Source organism: Phascolarctos cinereus, unplaced genomic scaffold, assembly GCF_003287225.1.
Source record: "Phascolarctos cinereus isolate Bilbo 61053 unplaced genomic scaffold, phaCin_HiC Scaffold_726;HRSCAF=1367, whole genome shotgun sequence".
Lineage (NCBI taxonomy): Eukaryota > Metazoa > Chordata > Mammalia > Diprotodontia > Phascolarctidae > Phascolarctos > Phascolarctos cinereus.
This window is the reverse complement of record NW_027556098.1, coordinates 179,202,198-179,229,282: the sequence shown is the minus strand read 5'-3', so window position 1 is coordinate 179,229,282 and position 27,085 is coordinate 179,202,198. Positions and strand designations below refer to the sequence as shown.

General features: G+C 35.5%; 1 protein-coding gene across 4 annotated transcripts in view; it reads right to left on the bottom strand.

Annotated features, from left to right (window-relative positions):
* Window positions 1–27,085, bottom strand: part of JHY (junctional cadherin complex regulator) — a 130,755-nt gene that overhangs the window by 12,504 nt on the left and 91,166 nt on the right. For 2 of the 4 annotated variants that reach the window (XM_020984876.2, XM_020984878.2), the window contains exons 5-7: window positions 23,074–23,741; window positions 21,938–22,232; window positions 11,243–11,323 (exon numbers count right to left, since the gene is read on the bottom strand). In XM_020984876.2, coding sequence (XP_020840535.1) covers window positions 11,243–11,323; window positions 21,938–22,232; window positions 23,074–23,741 — 1,044 coding nt within the window. Of the gene's footprint in view, window positions 1–2,825; window positions 4,018–11,242; window positions 11,324–21,937; window positions 22,233–23,073; window positions 23,742–27,085 lie in introns of those variants that run through there. The other 2 variants (XM_020984877.2, XM_020984879.2) reach the window with 2 other exon arrangements.

Sequence of the window (27,085 nt, the reverse complement as noted above, 5' to 3'; positions counted from 1 at the left end):
ATAGTAAGTTATTGTCCCAAAAACTTGGATCTTTGGGTTAATCAAATACTAAATCACTATGGTCATTTACTACATTATATTGTGTACCTAATGTATTCCATTGATCCATCACTCTATTTCTTAGCCAGTAACCAGATACTTTTGATGATGACCATTTTTATAATACAGTGTGAGATCTGGTATGGCTATGCCACCTTCCTTCACATTTCTCCTTGCACAGACCATTACCACAGATTCTTGCTCTTTTAAAATTTCCTTTTAAACCTCATTTGTAATCCACTCTCTGAAGTTGAGGCTTGTTTTGCTTATGACTAATCCCACCCTGGACCTACTGTCCCTCTTTTCCCCTGCTCTCCTTTCTCTCAGTTCCCTCCTGTTTCCCTGTGAGGTCAAATGTATTTCTACACCACTCTGTGTGTGTGCGTGTGTGTGTGTGTGTGTGTGTGTGTGTGTGTGTGTATGCATGTTCTACCCTCCTTGGTCTGGTACAGATGAAACTGAGGTTTAAGTAATGCCCATAATTCCTATTCTTTTACCCATGTTTGTATAGTATTCTTGCACACTGGTGTTATATATTAATTATATTGCCCCTTGTTATTCCCCTTTTTCTTCCCTTTTATATTCCTTTTTGCCATTCTTTTCTCCCCTTAAGACTCTCAACACTTAACAAAATCATCCCTGTATCCTCTGTCATATGTGACTCTATCAACCTTGATAACATTAAAGTTCTGAGGGAGATATGCTTCTTCTCCTCTTAGACTCTAGACTCTTTATCCTTATATAGTCCTTTCCAATTGCTGGAATATATTTACCTTTTAGTGTTTCTTTTGAGTCTCATGTTTGTATTTTAAAAAATCATTCATTTATTTTTTAATATTCATTTTAAAAAATTGAGCTCCAAATTCTCTCTCTCCCTCCTATTCCTCCCCCACTCATTAATTATACATGTGAAGTCATACAAAAATATTTCCACATTAGCCATGCTGCAAAAAAACCACCACAACAATAAAAAGCCAGAAACAAAGTGAAAAAAAGTATGCTTCAATCTGCACTGAGTACATCAGATATCTCTTTGGAGGTGTATATTTTCATCGTGGGTCCCTTGGAATTGTCTTGAATCATTGTCTTGATCACAGTAGCTAAGGTATTTCACAGTTGATCATTGTTACAATATTGTTGTTACTGTGTGCAATGTTCTCCTGTTCGGCTTACTCCACTTTGCATTAGTTCACATAAGTATTCCCAGGTTTTTCTGGGACTATCATTTCTTATATGATAGTATCCCATCACAATTACATACCAAAACTTGTTCAACTGTTCTCCAATTGATGGGCATCCCCTCCATTTCCAATTCTTTGTCACCACAAAAAAAAAGGTGCTATAAGTATTTTTGTATACATAGGTCCCTTTTCTTTGACCTCTTTGGGATACAGACCTACTAATAGTATTGCTGGGTCAAAGGTATGTACAGTTTTATAGCCCTTTGGGTAGATTTCAAATTGTTCTCAAGAATGCTTGGACTAGTTTACAACTCCCCATGTTTGCATTTTAAAGTTCCTGCTTAGCTTTGCTGTTTTCATAAAAAATGACCGCAAGCTCTCTATTTCATCAAAGATCCATTTCCCCCCCTTAGAATTATACTCAGTTTTAAGGAGTAATGTCCTTTGCTCTCTGGAATATCATATTCTAAGCTCTCCTCTTACTAACAATGATAGCTTATAGAAAGCATAGTGAGGTACAAAATGGATAATTTTGATTACATTAAATTAAAAAGGTTTTATATAAATAAAGCCAATGAAGCCAAGATTAGAAGGAAAACAGAAAATTGGAAGAACAATTTTATAGACATTTTCTCAGATGAAGGTCTTGTATCTCAAATATGTAAAGAATTCTGTCAAATTTATAAGAATATGACTCACTCCCCAATTGATAAATGGTCAAAGGATATGAACAGGAAGTTTTTCAATGAAGAAATAAAAACTACATATAATCATGTGAAAAAATGCTCCAAGTAACTATTAAGAAAGAAATGCAAATTAAAACAACTTTGAGATGTCATCTTACACCTATCAAATTGGGTAAAATGATAGAAGAGGAAAGAGACAAATACTGGAGGGGATATGGAAACATTGAGACATTAATTTACTGTTGGTGGAACTGTGAACTGATCCAACCATTTTAGAGAGCAATATGGAATTATGCACAAAGAGTTATAAAACTGTACATGCTTTGACCTAGCAGTACCACTATTACATTTGTTTCCCAAGGTGATTAGGGGAAAAGGAAAATATCTTATATGTTTTAAAATATTTATAGTTGCTCTCTTTGTGGTGGCAAAGAACTGGCCCATCAATTGTGGGGAATGGCTAAACAAGTTGTGGTATATGAGTGTAATGCAATACTACTGTACTATAACAAATGATAACCTGGTTGATTTTAGAAATACATGGAAAGACCTACACGAAATAACGAAGAATGAAATGAGCAGAACCAAGAGAACATCGTACACAGTAACAGCAACAGTGTTCTAAAAACAACTTTGAGCAACTAAGTCATTTTGAGTGTTATACTCAAATCAATTACAAATAAGCTACAAAGAAAGATGCTATCTACCTTCACAGAAAGAACTGACAAACAGAAGTATGTATAGTATGGTTTTACATGCACACACACACACACACACACACACACATGTTTGTATCTAATGGTGTCCTACTCTAGGGTGGAGTGGAGAGGAAGGGAGAAAAAAAGTACACAGCAGGGAACAAAAAAAAGACACAAAAGGAAGCACAGAAAAGCAGGGTAGCTTTGAAAATGATGTGTGGTATTTATTACATAGTTTCAAAAAAGTAAGCAGTGTGAAATAGAAATTCATGGTTTTATACTGCATCTTCCCTTTTATATTGTGCTGCATACATGGTAATGTTCTTTTTTTTTCTTTTTGTATTTAAGTTCAAAATGAAAAACAAACAAACAAACCTTATGGTGGAAGCTTCTAAATCATTGTGTGATTCTGACTGTAGCTCCTTGGTAATTGAACTCTTTTGACTCCTTCCAGTATTTTTTCTTTCACCTAGGAGCTCTGAATTTTGGTTATGACATTGGTGGCAGTTTTGATTTGGAGATTTTTCAGGATCTGACTGGTACATTCTTACTTATTTTCATTTGCATAGTTATTCTAATAGGTCTAGGCAGTCTTCATTAATAGTTTGTGAAATATGTTCCCCAGGCTTATTTTTTGTTTTGTTTGGGTATGGTTTTCAGTTACTCCAAAGATAATTAGACTTCATCTCATTGACCTATTTTTCTAGTTGTACTAGGTATCTTTATATAAGAGATACCTAACATTTTCTTCTATTTTTTTCCCCCAGGTATTTGATTTTGTTCCAGCATTTCTTGTTTTTTCATGGAGTCACTGATTTCTGTTTGGTCCACTTGGATGAGTCTGTTTCTTGGATAATGTTTTATACCACTTATATTAATCTGTTCATTCTCCTTCCAAGTTCTTTCTCTAAATCTATCATTTATTTTTTCGATTCACTCCTCTAGAGCTTTTCTTATGATATTATTTAAAAACTTTTGCTTCATTTTTTCCAGGAATTTCAAATGACCTTGTGGCTAAGCTGTGTTTTTGCTTGAGATTTTCTTTCTACAAGTTTTGGAATTGTTCTCCTGAGTTTGTATCGTGGGTGTCCTAAGAGTCATAATAATCACATCTCCTTCTCATGCTTCTCCTCCTTTAAGTTTTCCAGCCTTACTTCCTGAATTGAGATTTTGTTTGAGCCCAGCTTGACTTCTAGAGGGAGTTTGTACTTGGATTTCCTTATCGTTGTGTAGTCTGAAGCTCCTTCTCAATCTTTACTGGAATAGCTGTGCAAGAGAGCCAGGCTGTACCATTTCATCTCACTCAGACCTCTTGTCTAGCAACTGTTTGTTTTGTTTTAAATAAATTTTGTTATTTTACATCACCATAATTCCCCCAAGTGTATTTCTTCCTCTCTTTCCCAAAGAGGCATCCTACATAACAAATAGTATTTTTTTAAAAGACAAAAAAAGAAAAAGAGGAAAAAAAATCAGCATAACTGATCAATAAATTGAAAAAGTTTGAAAGTATGTGCAATGTACAACACTTGCAGACCTTCTACCTCTGAAAAGGGATAAGGGGAAGTTGTCTTCTCATGTATCTTCTTTGGAATCATACCTGTTCTTTATAATTTGGCAGTATTCGGGGGTGTTTTTTTTGGTGGCTGTTCTTTGAGTTACATTGTTCTAGTTATTATGTATATTGTTTTCTTTCCCCTCTCATCTAATAGTATTTTATTTTTTCTAATTACATGTAAAGATAGTTTTCAACATTCACTTTTATAAGACTTTGAGCTCCAAATTTTTCTCCTTCTTTCCCCTTTCTGCCCCCTTCCCTCTCCCTAAGATATCAAGCAATCTGACATAGGTTTGTACATTGCTTTCTTGGTTATGCTTGCTTTTCTCTGAGTCAGTTCACAAGGATCTTTTCTTGCTTCTCTTTATTCATCACATTCATAATTTCTTACAACATAATTCATGTACTACACTTTAGCCAGCTTCCCAACAGATGGGCGTCTACTTTGTTTCCAATTCTTAGCTATCACAAAGAGTGCTGCTATAAATATTTTGGTGTATATGTGGACTTTCTTCTTATCAATGGCCTCCTTGAGACATAAGCCTCATAAGCAGAATCTATTTCTGGATCAAAAGGTTTGGATATCACTTTATTTGCATAATTCCAAATTGCTTTCCAAAATGGCTGTATTGCTTTATAGATCCATCAACAATGCTCTAGTGTATCTCCCCACAATTCCTCTAATATTAAGTACTCCCATTTTTTGTCATCTTTGAAAATTTGCAAGATACGAGATGAAACTTCTAGGTTGTTTTATTTTGCATTTCTCTTAATATTAATGATTTGAATCATGCTTTCATGTAGCAGGTAATAGTCTGTAATTCTTTTTCGAGAGCTTTTAGTTCTTTTGACCACCCACCTATTGTGGGGTAGCTTTTTGGCTATATAGACAAATGAACGAAAAAACAAACACACATATACATGCATTATGTGTATGTGTATATATATGTAGGCACATGTGTGCGCATACCTATATATATCTAGATAAGTAAATCTACTACATACATCTAAGTACACACATGTATTGTTTATATATTTTAGATATCAAACCCTTTTTTGGGAAATTTGATACAAAGATTTCCCCCCCCCCCATTCAACTGCTTCTCTTCTTATTTTAGGTTCATTAATTCTGTTTGTTCAGAAGCTTTTCGGTTTCCTATGATCAATGTTTTCTATTTTATCCTTGATAATTACTTCCATCCCGTGTTTGGTTAAGAATATATCTCCTTCCCATAGCTGTGAAATATACATGATCTGCTTCTTCTCTTTTAAAAATAATATGATTTTTAATGTTATGATCATGTATCTATTTGGAATGTATCCTGGAATACGATACAGGGTGTTGTTCTAAGCCTAATTTCTGTTAGACTACTTTCCACTCTTTCCTAAGGTTTCCCAAAAGCTTATATCAAATAGGGAGTTAGTTCCTAAATAATTTGTTTTCCAGTTTACAGAACTGAGTCAGTTCCATCGTTCCTGATTCTTCCTTGCCTATTCTATTCTGCTAATCCACCCCTTTTTTTGACCAATACCATATGGCTTTGATTAACTGCTGCTTTATAATACAGTTTTAGGTCCAGAATATTCCCCCTTTGTCCTTACCTCTTTTCATCATTTCTCTTGATATTCTACATCAGCGCTGTCAAACTCAAATAGAAATGGGGGCCACTAAGCTGTATATAATGATCCCTGTGGGCTGCATATTGGCTTAGTTTTAAAATGTAATGTGATCTATGTTTTATTGTATTTTTATTTATTTGGTTAAATATTTCCCAAAATTACAATTTAATCTGGCTTGGGCTACACTCAGGTGTATTGTGGGCTGCATAAAACACACAGGCTGTGTGTGTGACACCTCTATTCTAGATCTTTTATTTTTTCAAATGAATTCTGTTATTATTTTATCAATTTTTGTAAAGCATTCCTTTGATAATTTGATTGGTATAGTATAAAAATTGCAAATTAACTTTGGTAGTGTCACATTTTTATTATATTGGCATGGTACGGACAGGAGTACAGACTATTCCTCCAGCTATTTAAGTTGTTTTTTGTTTCTTTAATGAGCACTTTGTAATTGAATCTAAACAAGTCTTTTGAGTGCTTGCTTAAATTGATCACCAGATATTTTATGTATTTTGTTGTTATTTGAAATGGGATTTCCCTTTCTATTATTGCCTCTTGGATTTTTTTAATAATTACATAAAATGCTGTTGACTTTGGAGGTTTTATTTTATTTTGCTGAAGTTATTGTCTCAGTTTGTATTTTTGATGATTACCTAGGATTTTGTAAGAAAACCGTCATTTCATCAGGAAATAGGCATTATTTCTACTTTCTCTCCTCTCACTCTTTTTCCTTACAATCTGGTTTTTGACCTTATTCCACCAAAACTGCTCTTTCCAAAGTTACTAATGATCTCTTAGTTGACAAATCTAATGACTTTTTCTCAATCCTCATCCTCCTTGACCTCTCTCAACCTTTGACACTCTGTTGATCACTCTCTCCTCCTTGATACTCTCTCTTTTTTAGGTTCTCAGGACACCATTCCCTCCTGGTTCTCTTCCTACCTATCTGGCCACTCCTTCTCTGCCTCCTTTGCTGGATCCTCCTTCAGATCATGCCTTCTAACTGTAGGTGTCCCTCAGGGATCTGTCCTGGGTCCTCTTCTCTTTTCCATCTATACTACTTCACTTGGTGATCTCATCAACTCCCATGGGTTTAGTTACCATCCCTATGTTGATGATTCTTAAATCTACCTGTGCTGCCCTAACCACTCTGTTGACCTCCAATCTTCCATCTCCAAATGTTTTTCAGATATCTCAAACTAGATGTTCAATAGACACAGTATTGGGTGTCCAATACTCACAATGTCCAAAACAAAACTTATTTTCTTTCCCCCAACCCTACCCCATTCATTATTGTAGAGGGTAACACCATCCTCCCAGTCCCTCAGGCTCATGGCCTAGAAGTCATCCTGGTTTCCTCAGTATCTCTTATTCCCCATATCCAAGCTGTTGTCCAAGATTGTTGATTTTACCCTCTGCAACGTCTCCTGACTGTGCCCCCTTCTCTCCTCTGACACTTCTACCACTCTGGTGAAGGCCCTCATCATGCCTAGATATTTCAATTGCCCACTGGTAGATCAGCCTGCCTCTTCCCACTCCAATCCATCCTCCCATTCGGCCACCAAAATGATTTACCTAAAACCCAAATCTGATCATGTCATCCAGTGGTTCCCTATTGTTTCCAGGATCAAATACAAAAATCTTCTGTTTGATATTCAAAGCTCTTTATGACCTAGCCTGCTTCCTATCTTTCTGGAGTTCTTACATCTTATTCCCTACAAGGTACTTGTCGATCCAGTGACACTGGCTTCTTGGTTGTTCAATGAACAAGACACTCCATCTTTTGTTTTAGGCATTCTCTCTAGCTGTCCCCCATGCCTGAAACACTGTCCTTCCTCCACTCCTATTAATCTCCCTGGCTTCCTTTAAGTCGCAACTAAAAATCCCATCTTTTACTGGAAACCTTTCCCAACCCATCTTAATTCTAGTGCCTTTCCTGTTAATTATTTCCTACCTATTCTGTATATAGCTTGCTTTGTATATATCTGTTTGCATATTGTCTCCCCCATTAAATTGTAAGCTCCTTGAGGGCAGGGATTGTCTTTACCTCATTTTGTATCCCCAATACTTAGCACAGTACCTGGCACATATTAGGCACTTAATAAATGTTTATTCATTGATCTCCTCTTTACCTATCTTTATGCCTTCAATTTATCTTGTTTTATTACTATTGTTAGCATTTTCAGTACTATATCAAGTAACAGTGGGGAGAATGCTTTACTCCCATATTTACTGGAAAGGGCTGCATGTGATGCTTTTGATTTTAGACAGATATTTTTTATTTTTAGCATTAATTTCATTTTATTTCCAGTTCTAAGTTCTCTCTCTCTCTCTCCCTCCCTCTCTCTCTCTCTCTCTCTCTCCCTCCCTCTCTCTCTCTCTCCCTCCCTCTCTCTCTCTCTCTCTCTCTCTCTCTCTCTCTCTCTCTCTCTCTCTCTCTCTCTCTCTCTCTCTCTTCTCCCTTCCTTGCCCTTTGAGGTAGACCAAATGCTTTAACATGTATCCTTTGGAATTTTGGTGGTCATTGTATTGATCAGAGTTCCTAACTTTTTCAAAGTTAATTATTTTTACAATATAATTGTTACTGTATAAGTTGTTCTCTTGGTTCAGCTCACTATCATTTTGCATCAGCTCATACAAGTCTTCCTAGGTTTTTCTGAAACCATGTCCTTGATCATTTCTTATAGCACAATAGTATTCCATCATATTCATATACCCTAACTTACTTAGCCATTTTCCAATTAATGGGCATCCCCTTAGTTTCCATTTCTTTGCTACCACAAAAAGAACTGCTATAAATAGTTGTACATATGGGAACTTTTCCTTTTTCTTTGATCTTCCTGGAGTAGCTGTATTGCTGGGTGAAAAGGTATGTGCAGTTTAATAACTTTTGGGGGGCATAGTTCCAAACTGCTTCCCAGAATTACTAGACAATTGTTAGACAAAGTTCACAGCTCTACCAACAATTCATCAAAGTATCTGTTTTTCCATAGTCCCTGAAGAATTTGTCAACTTAACCAATCTCATGGGCATGAAGTCTTACCTCAGAGTGAATGATTTAGAACATTTTTTTCATGTGGCTATTGCTAGCTTGATTTCTTCCTCTGAAAACTGCTCATTCATATCCTTTGACTATTTTTGATAGTTTTTTAATGATAGGTCCTTCTGTGCCTATACTCTGTAATTTTTAAAGCATAAATGAATGTTGTACTTTGTTGAAAGCTTTGTCAACAACTGTTGAGATAATCATGTGGTTTTTGATGTTTTTGTTTTCAATAAGATTAGTTAACATTGATTATTTACCTAATGTTGAACCATTTTGGGGCAGGTAGGTGTTGCAGTAGATAGAATGCAGGGCCTGGAGTCTGGAAGACCAGAGTTCAAATCTGGCCTCAGACACTTAATAGCTGTGTGACAAAGTCACTTCATCTCTGTTTGCCTCAGTTTCCCCATCTGTAAAATGGGTATGTTGTAATTTTTCCTTTGTTTTCAAAGAGGACCAATGACATCACAGAGTGATGTCTTGACTTGTTCATGATCGGGATTTAAGTGAGGCAGAGTTCTACAAAATCATCAACTTCATTCTCTCTTCCAGAGTCATCAAAGTCCAGAGGCAAGAGAAAAGTCAGGACTACTGGTGATGGCCTGGGATGCAGTGGATGACCTTGGCGTCTTCAATGTCTGACTGGGCTCTAAGTGTGCTTCAGCCACCTTTGTGGCTATTGGCACAAACTGTTCTCATCTGCCCGTTCTACCAGGGAAAGTTTTTACATACTTTGGGTAGACACCCCCCTAACTCATCGACATGGTTTGTGGCCATTTGGTTACACTCAGCTTGATTTAGCTTGTCTGCTGAGATGGTTTACTGGGGTGTGGCCACTGAGCATGCTACGGCTTCTTGGAGCCACAAGTGAGAGCTGAGTGCCAGATAGACACCAAAGGTGGATGAGAAGCCCTGAAAAGGGTTCGGTAAGCCTTCACACCAGGGGTGTGAACAAAAATTGGTATAATAATAGTACCTACTTCCCGGGGTTTTTGTAAAGCTCAAACAAAGTAATACTTGTTAAGCTATTAGCACAGTGCCTGGCAAATTGTAAGCACTATATAAGCACTATATAAATGTTAGATATTATTACTATTATCATTATTATTATATCTTTGGAATAAATCCTATTTGGTCATGATAAATTTGATGACTGATGATTTGAACATGATGATTTCTTGGATGAATTGCTGTAGTTTGTCTGGATCTTATTTAGAATTTTAGAATCTATATTCATTAAAGCCTATAGTTCTCTTTCTGTTCTTTATCTTCCCCTGGTTTAGGTTTTAGATATTTGTCTCATAAAAGGAAATGGTAGGGTACCTTCTCAGTTTTTGAGAATAATTTGTGTAATATTAGTACTAACTCTTCTTTAAAAGTTTGATAGAATTCTCCTGTGAATCCATTAGTACCAGGGACTTTATTTTCCTTTGGTAGTTCTTTCACAATTCTATTTCCTTTTCTGAGATTGGGTTAAGATCTCTATTTCATCTTCTGTCAGTTTGGTTATTTTATATTTTTGAAGATATTCCTCTAATCCTTTTGTGTTCTCAGTTTTGTTAGCACAAAACTGTGCAAAGTAGGTTCTGATAATTCTTTTTATTTCTTGGTTTTTTTTTAATTGTGATTTCACCTAGTTTGTTTGCTACTTTATTGATATTCTTAGTCCTCTTCTTTTTAATCAGATACAGCCACTCTTGAAAGCTAGTAAGATTTATCCACCAGCAAGGACCAACATCCACATAACATAACATTTATGGCTAATTTTTCAATTTTTTTTCCAATAACAAGTATTTATTTTCTCTTCCTCTCACCTTCACCCTACCCCCTGGAAAAAGCCTTGAAACAAATATTCATAGTTAAGCAAAACAAATTCCTATACTTGTTATGTACAAAACTGTATATTTCATTTTTCATAGTTAGTACATTATCTCTCCATCGCAGCTGGGTAGCATTCTACATCATTGGTCCTTTGGAATTACGGATAATCCCTGCATTGATCAGAGTTCTTACATCTTTTAATATTGACCTAATTTTAATTGTGGGAATATTTTGCATTAGATTACAATTTGGGGGCTTCACAACTAACTGAAATGCATACAAGTCGATGGTTTGGTTTGTATTTTTCTTGGAAAAGGAATGGTCTGGCCACTATTATTCCTTTTGCTAGACATGGCTGTTAAAAATTCTATATTCAGGTGCAGTTAAGCACTTATTATGTGCCAAGGACGATGTTAACTGTTAGAGATACATCAAGGAGCTCGCATCCTAATGGAACTAAAAACAAAGAATTAGGATTAGGGGTTGGTTTTCATATAATGTTTGACTTAAACATATAACGTTTGGCTTAAAAATACAGGAACAGCACAACACCTCAGTTTTATAGAGGGAGGGTAAACATTGTATATTATACTCACTTTGTCTTTGATGGACTCAAAGTCAGGTCCAAGGCCTCCAAGCTTCACATCTTTTTTCTGGTAACCTTTCATCCTGTAATTCTAAAAATGCAATTACAGAAAAAGAGTTAGAGAGTGTTCTTTAAATGCTTACATGTATCCCAGTCCCCTATAAGTTTGAAAGGGAAAATTATGAAAATGAAGAATGAATTGAGAGCTTTAGAGATTTGCATCTTAGCCATTTCTGGATTCTCAAACTCAATATTAACACTGTGATTTGTGATCTATGAGTCAATATCTGTCTTAATTTTTCTACTTCTAAAACAGGAATGATTTAAACTTCTGAAACTGTTTCTAAAACCATGTGTATTATTATTATTACTAACAAGTAATAAAAGTGGGTGTTATTATTACTAATAAAAGTAATTTTGTTTGTTTTTATGTGAGGCAATTGGGGTTAAGTGACTTGCCCAGAGTCACACAGCTAGTGAATGTTATGTGTCTGAGGCCGAATTTGAACTCAGATCCTCCTGACTCCAGGGCCGGTGCTCTATCTACTGCGCCACCCTGATAAAAGTAATTTTAAATTATTTACTATTACTACAACTTCATGGGGTTGCAAGGAAAGTATACTGTATACCTGAGAACACTATGTAAATATAACTTTACAAAACTGAGTTATTTACAGCTAAGTCCAATTTGGTAGTAACTAAACTAAATATATTTCCTAGAAGCAATTTAACTGAAATACATAAGCATACCACTTAAATGACAGTATATACTTTTGTCTTACCTTTCCATAATATTGTACATGAATAATACTATAAAAAATTTGCCAGAAAAGAAGCAAAGGAAGGAATAATTATACCAATTTTCCAGTGGAACACAGAAAAATGATTGAAAGGCAAAAAAAACCCCTTACTCATAATTCATTTATCCTATTCAAAAGCAAGCAAGCAAGCATTATTATGTCTTAGAAATTCCTTTTGTTTAGTGACTATTTTAGATAATTTATAGGACATAGAGAATATATTTCATAGTATAACTTGTCAGCCATTTCATTTTAAGAATGCAACCCAATACAATAAAGCTTCTAGTTGTTATTGGATCATTGGTATTTTGGAACCATCATAAGAAATAAAACAAAACACTATTGTTTTCCTGAACTTGATGGAAGGCTAGGGAACTGATACAACTTTTGCTTTTACCATTATAATGTGAGCCCCTACTTGCCACAAGCAGTAGAAGTGGTAAAACCTATTCCTTTTTCTTTTGCCTTTGAGACAGTCAATTCTAGACAGTATTGGGTATTATATCAAAGACAATGCAAAAAGATTTCGAACAGGATAATTAGTTTAGTGTATGTCTACATTGACTTACAAGTCACAGTGAAGGATTAGATCCTTTGTACAAGCTTAATTGAAAGTGGGTAGAATATTAATTCTAAATAAATACTAAACAGTTTTGGTGGATTTATATCCATCTGTTAAGGTTAAGCAATAAAATTTACACTTTGAAAGCAACTTTTATTTTCATGTGCATGTTGATTAGAGATTTAACTTAATGTAAACCCTTTCTTTTCCTGATCTTACTAATTAAATAAAAATTTGGCAGAGATCATAGGATCAATGATTTGGAGCTGAGAGAGAACTCAGAGACAGAATCCAACCCTCTTGTTTTACAAATGAGAAAAATGAAACCCAGTGAGGTTAAATTCATTATCAAAAGTCACATATAAGCAATAAATTTCCCAAGCAAGAACTGAACTCTGGTCCTTTAGCTTTCTGTACCTCACATACTTTTTAAAAAATTCAATTTAATGATATTACATATAGCTTGGTATACACAACAGTCAAAACTATAAAAATGAATGCTAATATGCCAATATAATAACCCACAGGCATAACAACAAATATATTCTATGGAATTATCTGTGTGATATTTATGTTTCAACAGCATATTGGCAACTATTTAATGCCTAGACCTTTCAATAGTGATTTAAGATGGAACAAGATTAAGGGACATAGGGTCAGTATAAATGGTACCCTTTCCTTAGAAAAGGGTAGAAATTTCTTCATTTGAGTAAGCTAATGAAGATACGAAGTTAGAACCTCACAACTTTTAGTGTCACTTAATTGCAGTCTGTTTCTAACTTCAAAAGCTAGGGGAGGTCTTTTATTTAGGAAGCCTGTGAATTCCTTGATACCTCAATTTCCTTACAATTCATTCACTCAACTCTTGGCAATATAGCATCTGATCCTATCACTCTACCAAAATAAGTCTTTCTTCCCTCCCCATCATGCCTACAACATGGACTCCCTTCTGATTTCCACTTTTCCTTTACTGAAATTTCATCCATCTCTTTCCTCCTTAATGGTTTTCCCTCAAGGTTCTCCCCTGGTCCTTCCTTCTCTCTATGTTCTTTCCCTTGTTGATATTTGCTTCCATGGGTTCAACTATCATCTATATGCACGTGAATCCTACATAGACATATATCTTTATATAGCTACATCTTTATGCATAGGCCTAATTTCTCTCTTGAACTCTTGTCCTGCATTGTTAATTGGTGATTAGACACCTCTATGTGAATGAGTTACCCTCTCCACCAAAGAAGGATACATCCTTCCTCCAAAGTTTCCTATTTCTATTGAGTGTACCCAGCATCTTCCAGGTCACCCAGGTTCACACTTAAGAGTCATCTTTGTCTTTTCTTCCTTACTCCTCTATATCTAATTAGTTACCCGTTGATTTACTTGCACAACATCTCTCACATACGTGCCATTTCCTTTACCCACACTGCCACTGTTTTAGTTAAGGTTCTCCTCATATTTTGTCTGGACTATTATAATAGTCTCTTTTTCTTTTTGGTTAGTTAATGAGCATTTAATAAGTACTTATTATGTGTCAGACATTATGCTACATGCTAGGATTACAAATACAAGCCAAAAAATAGTACCTATCAAGGAGCATACATTCTATTGGGGACAGACTCCATGTGAAAGGGAATGAAAAGGGGCAAGGTAGAGACTCATTTCCTGAGATTAGTCCAGCAGTACAGCCTGGAAAGGGATAAATACATGGTTGACTTCCTTAAAGTAAGAGGTTCTGGGAGGAACCAGTAAATCAAAGGGAGAGGCTGAAGGGGCTTAAGGTACTTTTAAATTGATATTTTCTGGTTTGTTTTTTTTAATATCACCATAGTTACCTCATGTATCTCTCCCTCTACTCCTCCCAGAAAGGCATCCCAATATGACAAATTGTATTTTGTTTTTTTGGTGAGGCAATGGGGGTTAATTGACTTGCCTAGGGTCACACAGCTAGTAAGTGTCATGTGTCTGAGGCCAAATTTGAACTCAGGTCCTCCTGACCAAGCCCAGAGCTCTATTTACTGTGTCACCTAGCAGCTGGCAAGTCACTTAACCCAGATTGTCTCACAAAAAAAAAGCAAAAAAAAAAGTGTTAAGAGAGAAAAAGAAGTTAGCACATCTTCTGAATGCATTGCGAAAGTCCAAAAATGTGCAACGTGTAACACCTGTGGATCTACCACCTTTACAAAGCAGTAGTTTGTGTTGGGGGTCTTCTCACATCTCTTCATTCAAGTCCCACTTATCTTTAGAATTTTGATACACTGTCTTTTGATTTTTGATGTATCCTTCTTTCCATTTACACTGTTGTAGTTACTGTGTATATCTTTTCTTGGCTCTGTTTACTTCACTCTGCATCAGTTCATGCGGAGCTTTCCATGCTTCTCTGTATTCATTGCACACATCATTTTTTACAGCACAATAATACTCCATTACCTTTCATGTGCCATAGATTACTTAGTCATTCCGCAATGAATTTGTTTCCAATTCTTAGCTATCACAAAAAGTGCAGCTATAAATATTTTGAAGTAATACATGGACTTTTTTCTTATCAAAGCCTTCCTTGGGATATAAGCCTAGTAAATGGAGTCTCTGGTTCAAAGGATACAAACATTTTAATAATTTTATTTGTATAATTCCAAATTGCTTTCCAAAATGCCTATAACATTCCACACCTCCACCAACAATGCATTAGTGTGCCTATCTTTCCACAACCCTTCCAACAGTAATGTTGCCATTTTGGGTCATCTCTGCTAACTGGCAGGGTGTAAGGCAAATCCTTAGAGTTGTTTTGATATGCAATTCTCTTATTATTAGTGATTTGGTGCATTTTTTCCATGTGGTCATGAATACTTTGTAGTTCTTTTGAGAACTGTCTGTTTTGACCATTTATCTATTGGGGAATGGTTATTAGTCATAGTCTCACACACAAATCTACATATATACATACATAAATTGTTTATATAGTTTGGATACCAAAACCTTATCAGAAAATTTGATACAATCTTTTCCCCTTATTCAATCACTTCCTTTCTTATCCTGTGTTTGTTAATGACTGACTGTGCAGAAGCTTTTTTCAGTTTCAAATAATCAAAGTTACCTATTTTATCTTTTGTAACTTCTGTCTCTTGTTCGGTTAAGAATACATCTACCTCAAATGCAGATCAAAGCATGCTATTTGCTCTCCTTTTTTTGTTTGTTTCTTCTTAGGGTGTTTCCTCTTTTTTTTTGAAGAACAATTTGTCAAGTATGAGTACTAACTGTTCTTCAATAACAGTTTGAAAGAATTCTGCGAATCCATCGGGGCTAGGAGTTTTTTCTTTGGCAGTTTCTTTACAGTTAAATCTATTTACTTTTCTGAGATAGGGGTTATTTAAGATCTCCACCTGGTCTTCTGATAGTTTGGGCATTTTGTTTTTGAAGGTATTCCTCTATTTCTTCGGTGCTCTAGGTTTTGTTAGCATATAACTTTGCACAATACGTTCTCATTAATCTTTTTATTTCTTCTAGTTTTACTGTGATTTCACCTTGTTCATTGCCATTTTATTGATTTGATATTCTGCTCTCTTCTTTTTAATTAGATTAGCTAAGGGTTTATCCATTTCACTAGTCTTTTCAAAGAACCATCTTTTAGTTTTATTTATCATTTCTTAGTGGATTTTTTTGTCACCATTTTAGGCATTTCCCTTCTGATTTTAATATCTTCTTTTTTGTGCTTATTTTAAGTTTATTTGATGTTCTAACTTTTAAAAATGCATATTCAGTTCATTAATCCTCTTTTTTGTGTGTTGTTAATAAATGATTGTAAGGACATGATTTTCCTGCTGAGGACTGCTTTGTCCATTTTGGTATTTTGTTTCACCATTATCATTTTCTTTTACATAGTTATTATTTCTATGAGTCGTTCTTTGATGCACTCATTCTTTTAAGATTTCATTGTTAAGTCTGCATTTAGGTCTGCATCTTTTGTTTGTGGTTCCTGAACCAATTTCAATTTTTATTATGTTATGTAAATGATGTATTAACTATTTCAGCCTTTTTACATTTGCAGTATTTCTGTGCCCTAATACATGGACAATTTTTGTAAAAGCTCCATGTGGTGAAGAGAAATATTCATATTCCTCTGCTGTCTCATTTACAAGATGACATGAGTCTTTTAACTCTAGTTTCTCCAGGAATTTGTTCAGTTCCACATTTTACATTTGAGTATTTTTTTGTTAGACTTATTAAAAACTGACAGAGGGATGTTGAAGTCTCCTGTCAATGTTGTATTACTGACTATGCCTTCTTGAAGCTCAGATAATATTTTCTTTATGAATTTGGAATGTATAGGCTTATTAATGATATTGGTTTGTTGTCTATGGTTCCTTTCAGCATAATATAGTTTCTCTGTTTATCCTTTTTTATTTTTTGAATGTTTTTGCTTTGTCTGATAGAATAATAGCAAATCCTGCTTTTTTGGATTTAGCATAGTAAAATTTCCCCCCCATCCCCTCAGTTTTCTTTTTTTTTGTCTTTGTTTTTAAAATGTCTCATGTTAAACAACAGATTGTAGGGTTTTGTTTTCTTATCCAATCTGTCACTCTTTTTTTGTTTTATTGGATTGTTTAATTCACTTACATTTAAAGTTATAAGACTTCAGTTTATATTTTCTTCCATCTATTTCTAAAATTGTTTTTTCAAGTTATAATTTTCCCCCTCTTCTACTGTAAACACAGTTATTATGTTCCTTCATTTACTTTCATCTTTTTTTTTTTTTAAAGATGGTCTTGTTCCCACGGACTCTCTTCCTTTCATCCCAGATTTTTCACTTTTTTACCCCTTTCCCTTTAGAGTTTTATTGATTTATTAGTTCCTTTTTTCCTCCTGCTTTTTTCTGGTTAGGTATTTCTTCCTCCTCTTTTTTACTGCCAGTCAAATACATTTCTTCTTCCTCCTTCCCCATCCCAGCTATTCCTGTTCACTAATTTTTTAAATTTCATTTTTGCACCTCTTTTTTTTTTAAGGCAATTAGGGTTAAGTGACTTGCCCAGGGTCACACAGCTAGTAAGTGTCAAGTGTTTGGTCTGAGGCTGGATTTGAACTCAGGTCCTCCTGACTTCAGGGCTGGTGCTCTACCCACTGCACCACCTAACTGACCCCCTTTGTACCTCTTTCCAGAAAGGGTTTCTCTCACTCTCTTCATTATTCATCCTCTCTTTCTGTCCATTCTAAACTCTCATTCTCTGATTCATAACTCCCATATTTTTCCTGATTAAGATATACCTACTGCAAATAAATTACACATTTTCTGTAAAATATAATTTATATATAGTCAATATTTCACACACACACACATCCAATGGTTTCAGATATTTAGGCATAAACCTATATCATTTTCCCCTCTCCCTCCCCATTCCCCAAAAGGCAGAAAATCATGAAGGCCCACTGTAGGGAACATTACAAGATAAATGAGAACTTAGTTACAGAAGAAAGTGAGGTAAATATTATAAAAATATTGTCATCAATGACTGGTCTTTCTCTTTTCTTTGTGTTCTTCATGTAATCAAAGCTTCTAAAAATACTCATTCTAGGCTCTCCCCTCTAGGCATTTTCTGCCACTGTCTTGCAGAGCCTCACGGATTCTCCTTTTCCATTGTGTCTCATTCCAGAAAATGCCAATTATTGCAGGTGTCAGAGAAGACAATGCCCGATGGTGGGGCCCTTCCCCTATTACATCCCTGATTTTGTAACCTACCAATGCAGACCTACCTCTTTACCTTTTTTCCCCCATATATGCCTGAAAATCTGCTGTGTCCATGCTCTCTCCCTCCTACACATGCCAGTTGACCCCAGGGGTTCCAACTCCCCCACTCTCAATGTAGGACAAGTAGACTTTTCAAGCATCAAACTCCCCAGGCCTCATCCAGTATAAGGTCCTCACCTCCCTTCACTGACCATCTCTCTTCATCCATAGGAGCATTCCCATCAGTAGAACCCTCTCCCATTTCCAAAGCAAGACCTCCCTATTCCTCCTTTTAAACTTTCCTCCCTCCTCCTCATTAACTCCCACGTAAACTCTTTCCTTCTGAGACCATAGAGGTCACCTTTTCCACTTTGCTAGCCCTTGATTTGACTCTGGCACATCACACACTCTTCAATATCTCCCTTCTGCCTCCCCCCCCCTTTTCATGAATCTTCCCATGCTGTAATGTAGTCTCACAAAAGAAGACATCTGTAGACAGAGTGAGGTCAGGTTTGTCACAATGCCCCCAAGTCCACCTCTTCACTGTTACCTCTACCAGGTTCCTCCCTTCACCCCTGTCCTCTTGTGCACATTTACAAAGAAATCTCTTACTAGTCTCTTTGTTGTCACTCGGTTGCAGTTGCCGTCCTTGCCTGCTGCATTTAATTCACTCTTCCATATTTCTGTTGCTTGCAGTATTCAAGAGGCAAATAATAATCTTAGTTCTGAAGAAGTGAATATTTAAGCATCTAAAAATGTTTCAAACTATCCTTTATTATTGAATGGATATTTTTTCCCTCTATGATCAAGCTCAGATTTGCAGCATAGATTAACTTGGGCTGCATCCTGAGCTCCATTGCTCTTTGGAACACATTACCCCATTCCCTCCTACATTTTACAGTGGGTACAGAAGAATCTTGCATTATTCAAATGTCCCTTGTTTTGTATTTGAAGGTTTTTTTTTTCCTGATGGATTCCAGAACTTGTTTCTGAACTGAATTGTTAAATTTAACCACTATATGTCTTGAATTCTGTAGCCTTGTTTTTTTTTTCTCCCTGGAGATGATCAATGAATTCTTTCAATGAAATTTCATTTTCTATACTCAAAGTTCTAGACAATTCTCTTCTATTATTTCCCTCATTATGGTGTTAAGGTTTCCTGTTCTGTCATGTTCTTTTGGTAAATCTATGATCCTTAGGCTGTCTTTGATGTTAGTGTGTTTTGCTTGCAGAGTGAACATATTTTCTTTTAATGTTATTATTTTTTGCTTCTCTTCTTCTAGACTATCCTTCACTTCTGTGTATTTGCATTTAATGCTCTTCACAGCCTGATTCTACTATAACTTTTCAACCTTACTCCCCTTCATGCACTCTTTTCTAACCATGTTGATCTACTTAGAATCTGACATTCCATCTCATATTTCTCATTACCTCCTTCTTGTTTGGAATTTTCATTGGGTTCTGATCCAGTCATTGGAAAGGTGAAAAACAAAACAAAACAAACCTAGTCCTAGTAAAAAATCCAATATGTCTGAAATGGAAGAGAATGAAGAGGTTAATAATGCCTTGAAGTTTACATATGAACCAGCTTAACTCTTGATCATTCATTGACCACTCACACAAGAGACAATCTAAGTCTGGAGAATTATTCTTTACTCCGTCCACCACAGATATTCCAGTATCAATTGGGAAAAATGTCTCAGTTTTTAAAAAAAGAAAGCTTGAATTTTAGTCAATGGCAAGGAGGGAAAGTATGATGAAAAAATGGGGCTTCCATCAAGTGCTGGCTACCATTCCATAATATGTGCTATTTATATGAAAGATTTAATTTTCAAGTGATGAGCTAGAAGTATGTTCCAGGTAGCTGAACTGAAAGTCCTGTGTCTGGATTTACTCGAGTCTGGCTCAACTGCCTTAGTTGGTTTTCAAAGTAGAGCTACTTTTAAAATCTTGCCAACAAAAGTCCTTTGTAGCCTTTTAATATTGAAAAGTAAGATTCAAAATTTTCTTTGTTTTATGTCTTCTTTGCAGTTACAAGACTATAAACGTTTCTAACTGTAGCACAGGGCCACAATATTTTTAAAAAAATCATTTATTTATTTTTACCAACAGTGAAACCCCTATTCAGAAACCATAAAATCAAGGAGAAGAAACCCTGCTCTAAACAAGATATTTCCAGGATGTGCTACTGTATGTATTTGAGTAAGCAGCAACCACTGACATCAACCAAATCTGGTAATGTATAAATATTGCAACATTACACATTTACCCTCTAAATTGTGCACCTAGTTAGTTATTCACCTTTGTAGAGAACAGTATAGGACTCTTCTAATGGAAGGTTCTACAAAGCATGACCATTCGGCAGCCAGTGATTAATCAAAACTCTTTTCAATTGTAGACTTGGAACAAAGTATGTCTGAATTGAAAATGACACTGGGTGCTTTGTGAGGACTTGGCTTAACTTTGAAAAGTTGTGCCCTGCTGTGGGGACACAGCAGTGTAATTCTCCAAGAAATTCTTCAGATGTGTAAGTGTGAGAAAGTTACTTGAAAAAAAGACAAAAACAATGCCTCAAACACTGGGGAACAGTAAATGAAAGAAATTTGCACTGCAGTTGACAAATCTAATCCAAATAATGCCTTCTTAAATGCAGTCAAGCAGCAGTACATAAATTGCCTGCTATAACAAATATATGAGTAATTACTTTAGCTTAAAACAGGTTGCTTTGGGGTTTCTAGAAAACTTATTAAGTGTTTGTATGTCATGGGCACAGAAGGATATTTTTATACTGTTGTATCATCTCTTACATATTGATGATTACAGTATAAATGACGAGGATTCATAAATTAGTGACCACAGAACTTCCAGGAGGAATGATGGTTAAGGCTCATTATTTTTATAAATCCTGTAACTTTTAATATGGTTCAGTTTGATTCCCTTGGAAACTGAAAGATTTGATCTGACTAACAAATGGGCATAACACGGATAATGATTCACTCCATCTGGTGCTGTGGCTACCTGCTGTCCCTACACAAATATCTTTATTCTAAGTCGTTTTAGCCCCTGGAATAGCTTAAAGGACAAACATTGCTTCTGCGTGTTTGTCAGATAAGGCCCTAAGTTCTTTAAAACCAAAGGGGAAAAACAGCCAAGATATAAATGGATAACATTGTTTGAAAGAAGTAGTTTTTGTTAAAAATGAAAGATTTGGAAAGAGTCAGAATCTGATTTTGAAAGTTGGAAATTGGAGTTAATATTCTCTTGGTGACATGTGAAGCACCCAAGATATATCTGTGTGTTTTTTTCCTGTGAAACAGGAACATTAGGTTTTTTGTTTTTTTTTATGAAGCTAAGTTTTCAGAGTCTTAAATTAAAAGCATTAAGCAGAATTGAATTCAAAATACATTTTTTTCAAGGGCAATTCCTGATTGGCATGACTCCTAAGTGAGTGCCCTTCCTATTCAGCATTACTGAGGCCCTTATTTTAACCCTACTAATCCACAAGGTTTGAAAAAGCTAAGCCACCTGTACATTACATAATTACAATCCAAACACTCTGTGTATCATTAAAAATCTAAAGGTGGTTTAGAAATGTGATTTTCTTTTTTGATGGGTAGACATTCTTACCTTACTGGAAACTCTATCCTTATGCTTTTTCTGCCTCTCCAGTTGTAGCAAGTAGCCTTCAGAATTGCAACGGCTAAGTGTTGTCTGACTTCTCTGGCTTCTTCCAGTATCGAGCTGGGATTCGCTGTCCACTCTCGAGAATAGTGATGGAAACGTAGTGTTGGAGGAAGTCACTTCACTGGGTTGTACTTCTGTCAGCTGCACTAAGGCTTGTTGATGCTGCTCCATTATGTGGGTGAGCTGAGTATCTGGAGACACCCTGGCTGGCTGATTTTGAGATGAAGGACAGAATTTCCTTCATAGAATAAAATTAGTAAGACTTTCAGTTATCAAAATACTGATGCATAAAACCAATAGGCTTAACAGTTTTTCCCAAAATATGAATATGATAGTTATATATACATATATATGTATAAAGTTCTGTTGAACTCTTAAATGATTTAAAAAATTCTTTGTACCCAAATTGACTCTCTGGGACAGCAGGAAATTCTGGAAAATTTAGGTGATATAAAAATAAAAGATACAAATACATTTTTTAAATGGTTATTATTAACTATATTCCTTTAGGTATTAAGTATACATACTCATAGACTAAAAGATCTCTTGAGGGCCTTTCTATTCTATCTCCTGGCCTCCAAGAAGGATGAAAATTAAGGTTCCTAAGACAGAAAAAGTAGAAATAGTATATTTTTTATAATTGGCCTAAATAAATTATAGGGTTATAGGATTTAGAGCTAAAAAAGGACCAAGTGCAACCAACTCATTTTATATATGAGGAAACTGAGGCCCAGAGTGATGAAAAGAACTTCACAAGGTCTCACAGGCTGAAAGTTAAGAAAGCTGGGATTGAAGCCCAGTTCTTTTTTAGGCAATTGGGGTTAAGTGACTTGCCCAGGGTCACACAGCTAGTAAGCGTCAAGTGTTTGGTCTGAGGCTGGATTTGAACTCAGGTACTCCTGACTTCAGGGCCGATGCTCTAACCACCGTGCCACCTAGCTGCCCCCCTCTTGTACTCTTTAATATCCTTTGACAGTCCATGTGAACATTCTCCAAACCCATTTTCCTCAAAATGAAATTGTTTTTCCTTTCCTAGGCATCCACCTCTGATAGTCCTTTTGATAAAATGAATTCCTTACCATAGCATATCTAAGTTACTATAGCTTGATTCTGAATAGGTCTGTTTCAGTTGTCTCAGAGGTGAAGTTTTATTTTCAAATGGTCCTTGATTATCCACATTAGAAGTGGATTTAGAACCTTTCTGATGTCCCTTAGAAGATCCATTAATGTAGCTGAAGTCCCAATCTGGTTGAATGTTGAACCTGTGAATCAAAGAACTACTTTCTTGGAAGTGCTGATGTCCTCTTTCTTTATTAATATGCAATAAGGAATTAAATTCAGCAGGATTTTTATAAGTGGATTTATTAAAAGGTTGTTTAGATAAAGTAAAGTTACTGGGTGCTTCTTTGTAATGTTGGACTCTAAAAGCATTCAAGTCTTGTAAATGATTGACAGGCTTATTCAAATTTACACCTGTTTCAAGATTTATTGAAGGACCAGCTGGTTTAATCTGTTTATGCCGTCCTCTGGGTATAGAATTCTGGTTACCTTGACTTACATCTAGTTCTTTAGGCTTAATATGCATGTTTGGTGATTTGGGCCTACTCCAAAGTTTATACTGTTTTCGAACTTTACGTATGACTTTTCTTCTTGAAGGTAGCCGGCCATTGGTACTTTCAGAAGTTAGCTGTCTAGGCACTTGGGTGAATTTTGTTCTTTCAGATTGAGACCACTGTTCTTGGTAATCCTAAAAAAGATATTCGCAATTAATGTAAATAAAATGGAAGGAATAGTACTTCCAGGGCTATATACAGGAATTCCATACTAATGGACCCAGACTCTGAAGGATATAATGGGATGGGGAGAGAGAACACTTCCATGTAGGGTCTGGGAATCCCCAAATAGATTAATATTTCCCACAAGACCAGCCCACACATGCTTTATTATTATTTTCTTTTCAAGTAGTCTAAATTAATTTTTCCTTACATGGAAGGTTGACATTCTCAAGTACGTTACCAGGGAATCTGAAAGGGTCCTCTGGTTCTAGGAAGAAATATAGTAATGACATTAAAGGAGGTACCTTTCCCCTCTGTATGCAGTAAAGTCATGTTCTATGAACAAAGAGAATGATTGAACTAAATAGTTTTTGCTGGTGATTTTCAAACATAAGAGAAAAGGAAGGACACTGGAAGATCAGAGGAAAATAGTAAGCACTGGCAGGTGTGCCATACTTCTAATAAGGAATACCCTGAATAAACTATAAAGCAAAAAAAAATAAAAAAGAAAGAAAATAAAGCAAACTATGAAGCAAAAAAAGTAGCCACACCATTAATAAGCTGAACAATAAAAGAGTGAATAGTGAATTTTAAAAAATGCATTAAAAATTCTGATTGACTGGCCAGGCACAGGTTTAACATGAAATGCTGTTCAGATGATCAGATTTTCTTACCTGTACAGGTCATAAGCTAGAAATGACCTCTTCACCAGATGAAACAAATTAGATTTCATTCAGAGGAAATATAAAAGAGTCTGTGCAGTGATAGGTCATTTATGAAACCACAAGGGTTGTTTTGCTTCTCCCCTTAACATAGTTCACGCTTAGACAATTAAACATCTGGGGGAAGTATTTCAATTTAAGAATATTCTCTATGTTTTTCAAAATCTTGTAAAAATAAAATGTACCCTGGTTCCTAGTATAATAAATACACTATGCAGCCATATAGTATTATCTTCATTTAGAAATATTTTCTAATGAATAAAGCATGTATTACTTTACTTTAAAAAAAAGTACCTCTGTTGAAAGGACTTCGGAAAGAACAAATATTTGATTATAGAAAAATAACACATGTTTTCCCTCTTAAAACACATGCAAGAAAATACCTTCTAGTCTAAATGTTACATAGGCTGTTTGGAGAACTGACATAATTGTCTAGATAATTCAGGTAAAAAAAATCTGCTACTGGGGAAAAAGTTAGGTTTTTGCTTCAAGTTATTATGCAATAAGTCATGTTTATATATACATTTTCAGTTTACAGAGCATTTTCTTCACAACCCTGTGAGGCAGGTAGGGCAAATATTATCTCCATTTTGTTGATATGGAAACTATGAGGCTGCATTCAACAGTGGAGAAAACATTTCACCTAGAGTCAGAGAAACCTGGGTTCACATTTTGCCCCAGCTACGTACTAGCCTGTAAGGAGCCTAGTAAAGGGCAGCTAGGTGGGGCAGTGGATAAAGCACCAGGCCTGGAGAGTCAGGAAGACAGGATTTCAAATGTGGTCTCAGACACCAGCTATGTGACTGTGGGCAAGTCACTTAAACCTTATTACTTCATATTACCTCTGTAAACATTGCTCAAGTCTTCTGTGCATGTAACAGTGAATATTATGTTTATGCATAACAAAATCTCATTATAATAAGGTTCATTGTGGAGTTATTACTGTTGAATCAGTCACATCTATAAAACTTCAATGATAAACAATGAGGAGAAAAAATACTAATTTGGAAGTTCTGGAATTTGAGTTTTTTAGCAGACCAGCTAAGATTAGATTTTTCACACAGTAACATTTTGAATATGCAGTAAAAAGAAGGACTTACTTATTCTGCAGTCCCTCCCTCAACACATTTAAACTGACTCGCATACACATGCAAGAGAATTAGCTATTCCAAGCAGACATTTTTCTATAAGGAAAATCCAACCATCCAGAAGAAAATTATTATTTTAAAATCCCTGTAGATAAGTACTATGTAACGCTGATAATGTGTTCCTTTTCACAAGTGTTTAGCCCTTTAGTTTAGGACTTGAATTGTTATAAGGGAAAAAAAACACCATGACTTCCTATCCCAGTGCCATCCAACTCTATTTCTTGGCGTCTTGTTTCCGTTACCAACCAAAGATAGCAGAATCATTCAAAGAAAAAAAAAGTCAAGCATCAGATCTGAGATCCTGTGTTGCCACTTGATTTAAACCCTGTTATTACTACTATTCTAACTACAACAGAGATTATAACAGGGCTCTTCACAGGGTGCTAGGTCAACAAAGTACAAGGACTCATCACTTTATGAAACTTCAATTGTCTCAAGTGTTAAACCCTTGGATCACACAAACAGAAGTGCCCTAAGAAGGTATTTCAGGTTCTAGAAATGAAACAGGTTAGGGACCTGATGAGATTTTAAACATCTTCCAAGAAGCCTACTTGAGATATGGGGTTTGCTGAAGATTTATTACCTTATAATTAAGGCATCAGGTGTGTCACTCTTTAGGTGGCAAAACCTGGGTTACCTGAAGTTAATATACAAAGCTAATCTCAGGCCATTTAATCTCCATCAGCACTGAAATACTCCATTTCATCACAGTCTCACTAGGGTTCTTTTGTTATCAACACTTAGAGTCACTACATACTAGATGCACTCAGAACTAACAGCTTAATGGTAGTATGTATTAACTTCTAACACAGAGTAGGAGCAGGACACTTTGGCAAGAGCTTTAACAATGGGAATCCTGCCTCCTAGTGCCAAGATGATAATTTGTCAGTAAGACTTTTTTTTCGTGGAGAGAGGCAGGAATTGATGTTTGTACATCCTGTTCCATCAAAGGGAAATTTTTCCTCAGTTCTTTAAGAAATAGTGCCTAACAGTTTCTTTCTTACAGATTTCAAATTTGGATGATCCAGATAGCAGAGAGCATGCATTGTATTGTCTTAAAACAAAAATTTCACTTGTCTTAAAATAGAAAGATGTTCTTAATATTTTATGATTCTGATCCAATTGCCAGAATTCTATTGTTAGTATAATATAGTAATCAGTTTAGGACTATAAAATGAGATCTGGGTCAGTTTCCGTTTTTTGTTTCAACTTTTGAATTAATATTAATTTAATAATAAAATATTATCCCTTGAAACTTGGTTTACAATTCTCATTTTATAATCCTAGGACATTTTAGAATACAGCATTATTATCTAACCATACCTCTTGATTCAGTTAGGAAACATACAAGACAGGGAGTGGAGAGAGGAAGCCTATCTATCAATGGTGAAGAGAATCCAGTTAGTTGATGGAAAGCTATTTAATGTATCCTGGAGAAGTTGTGAA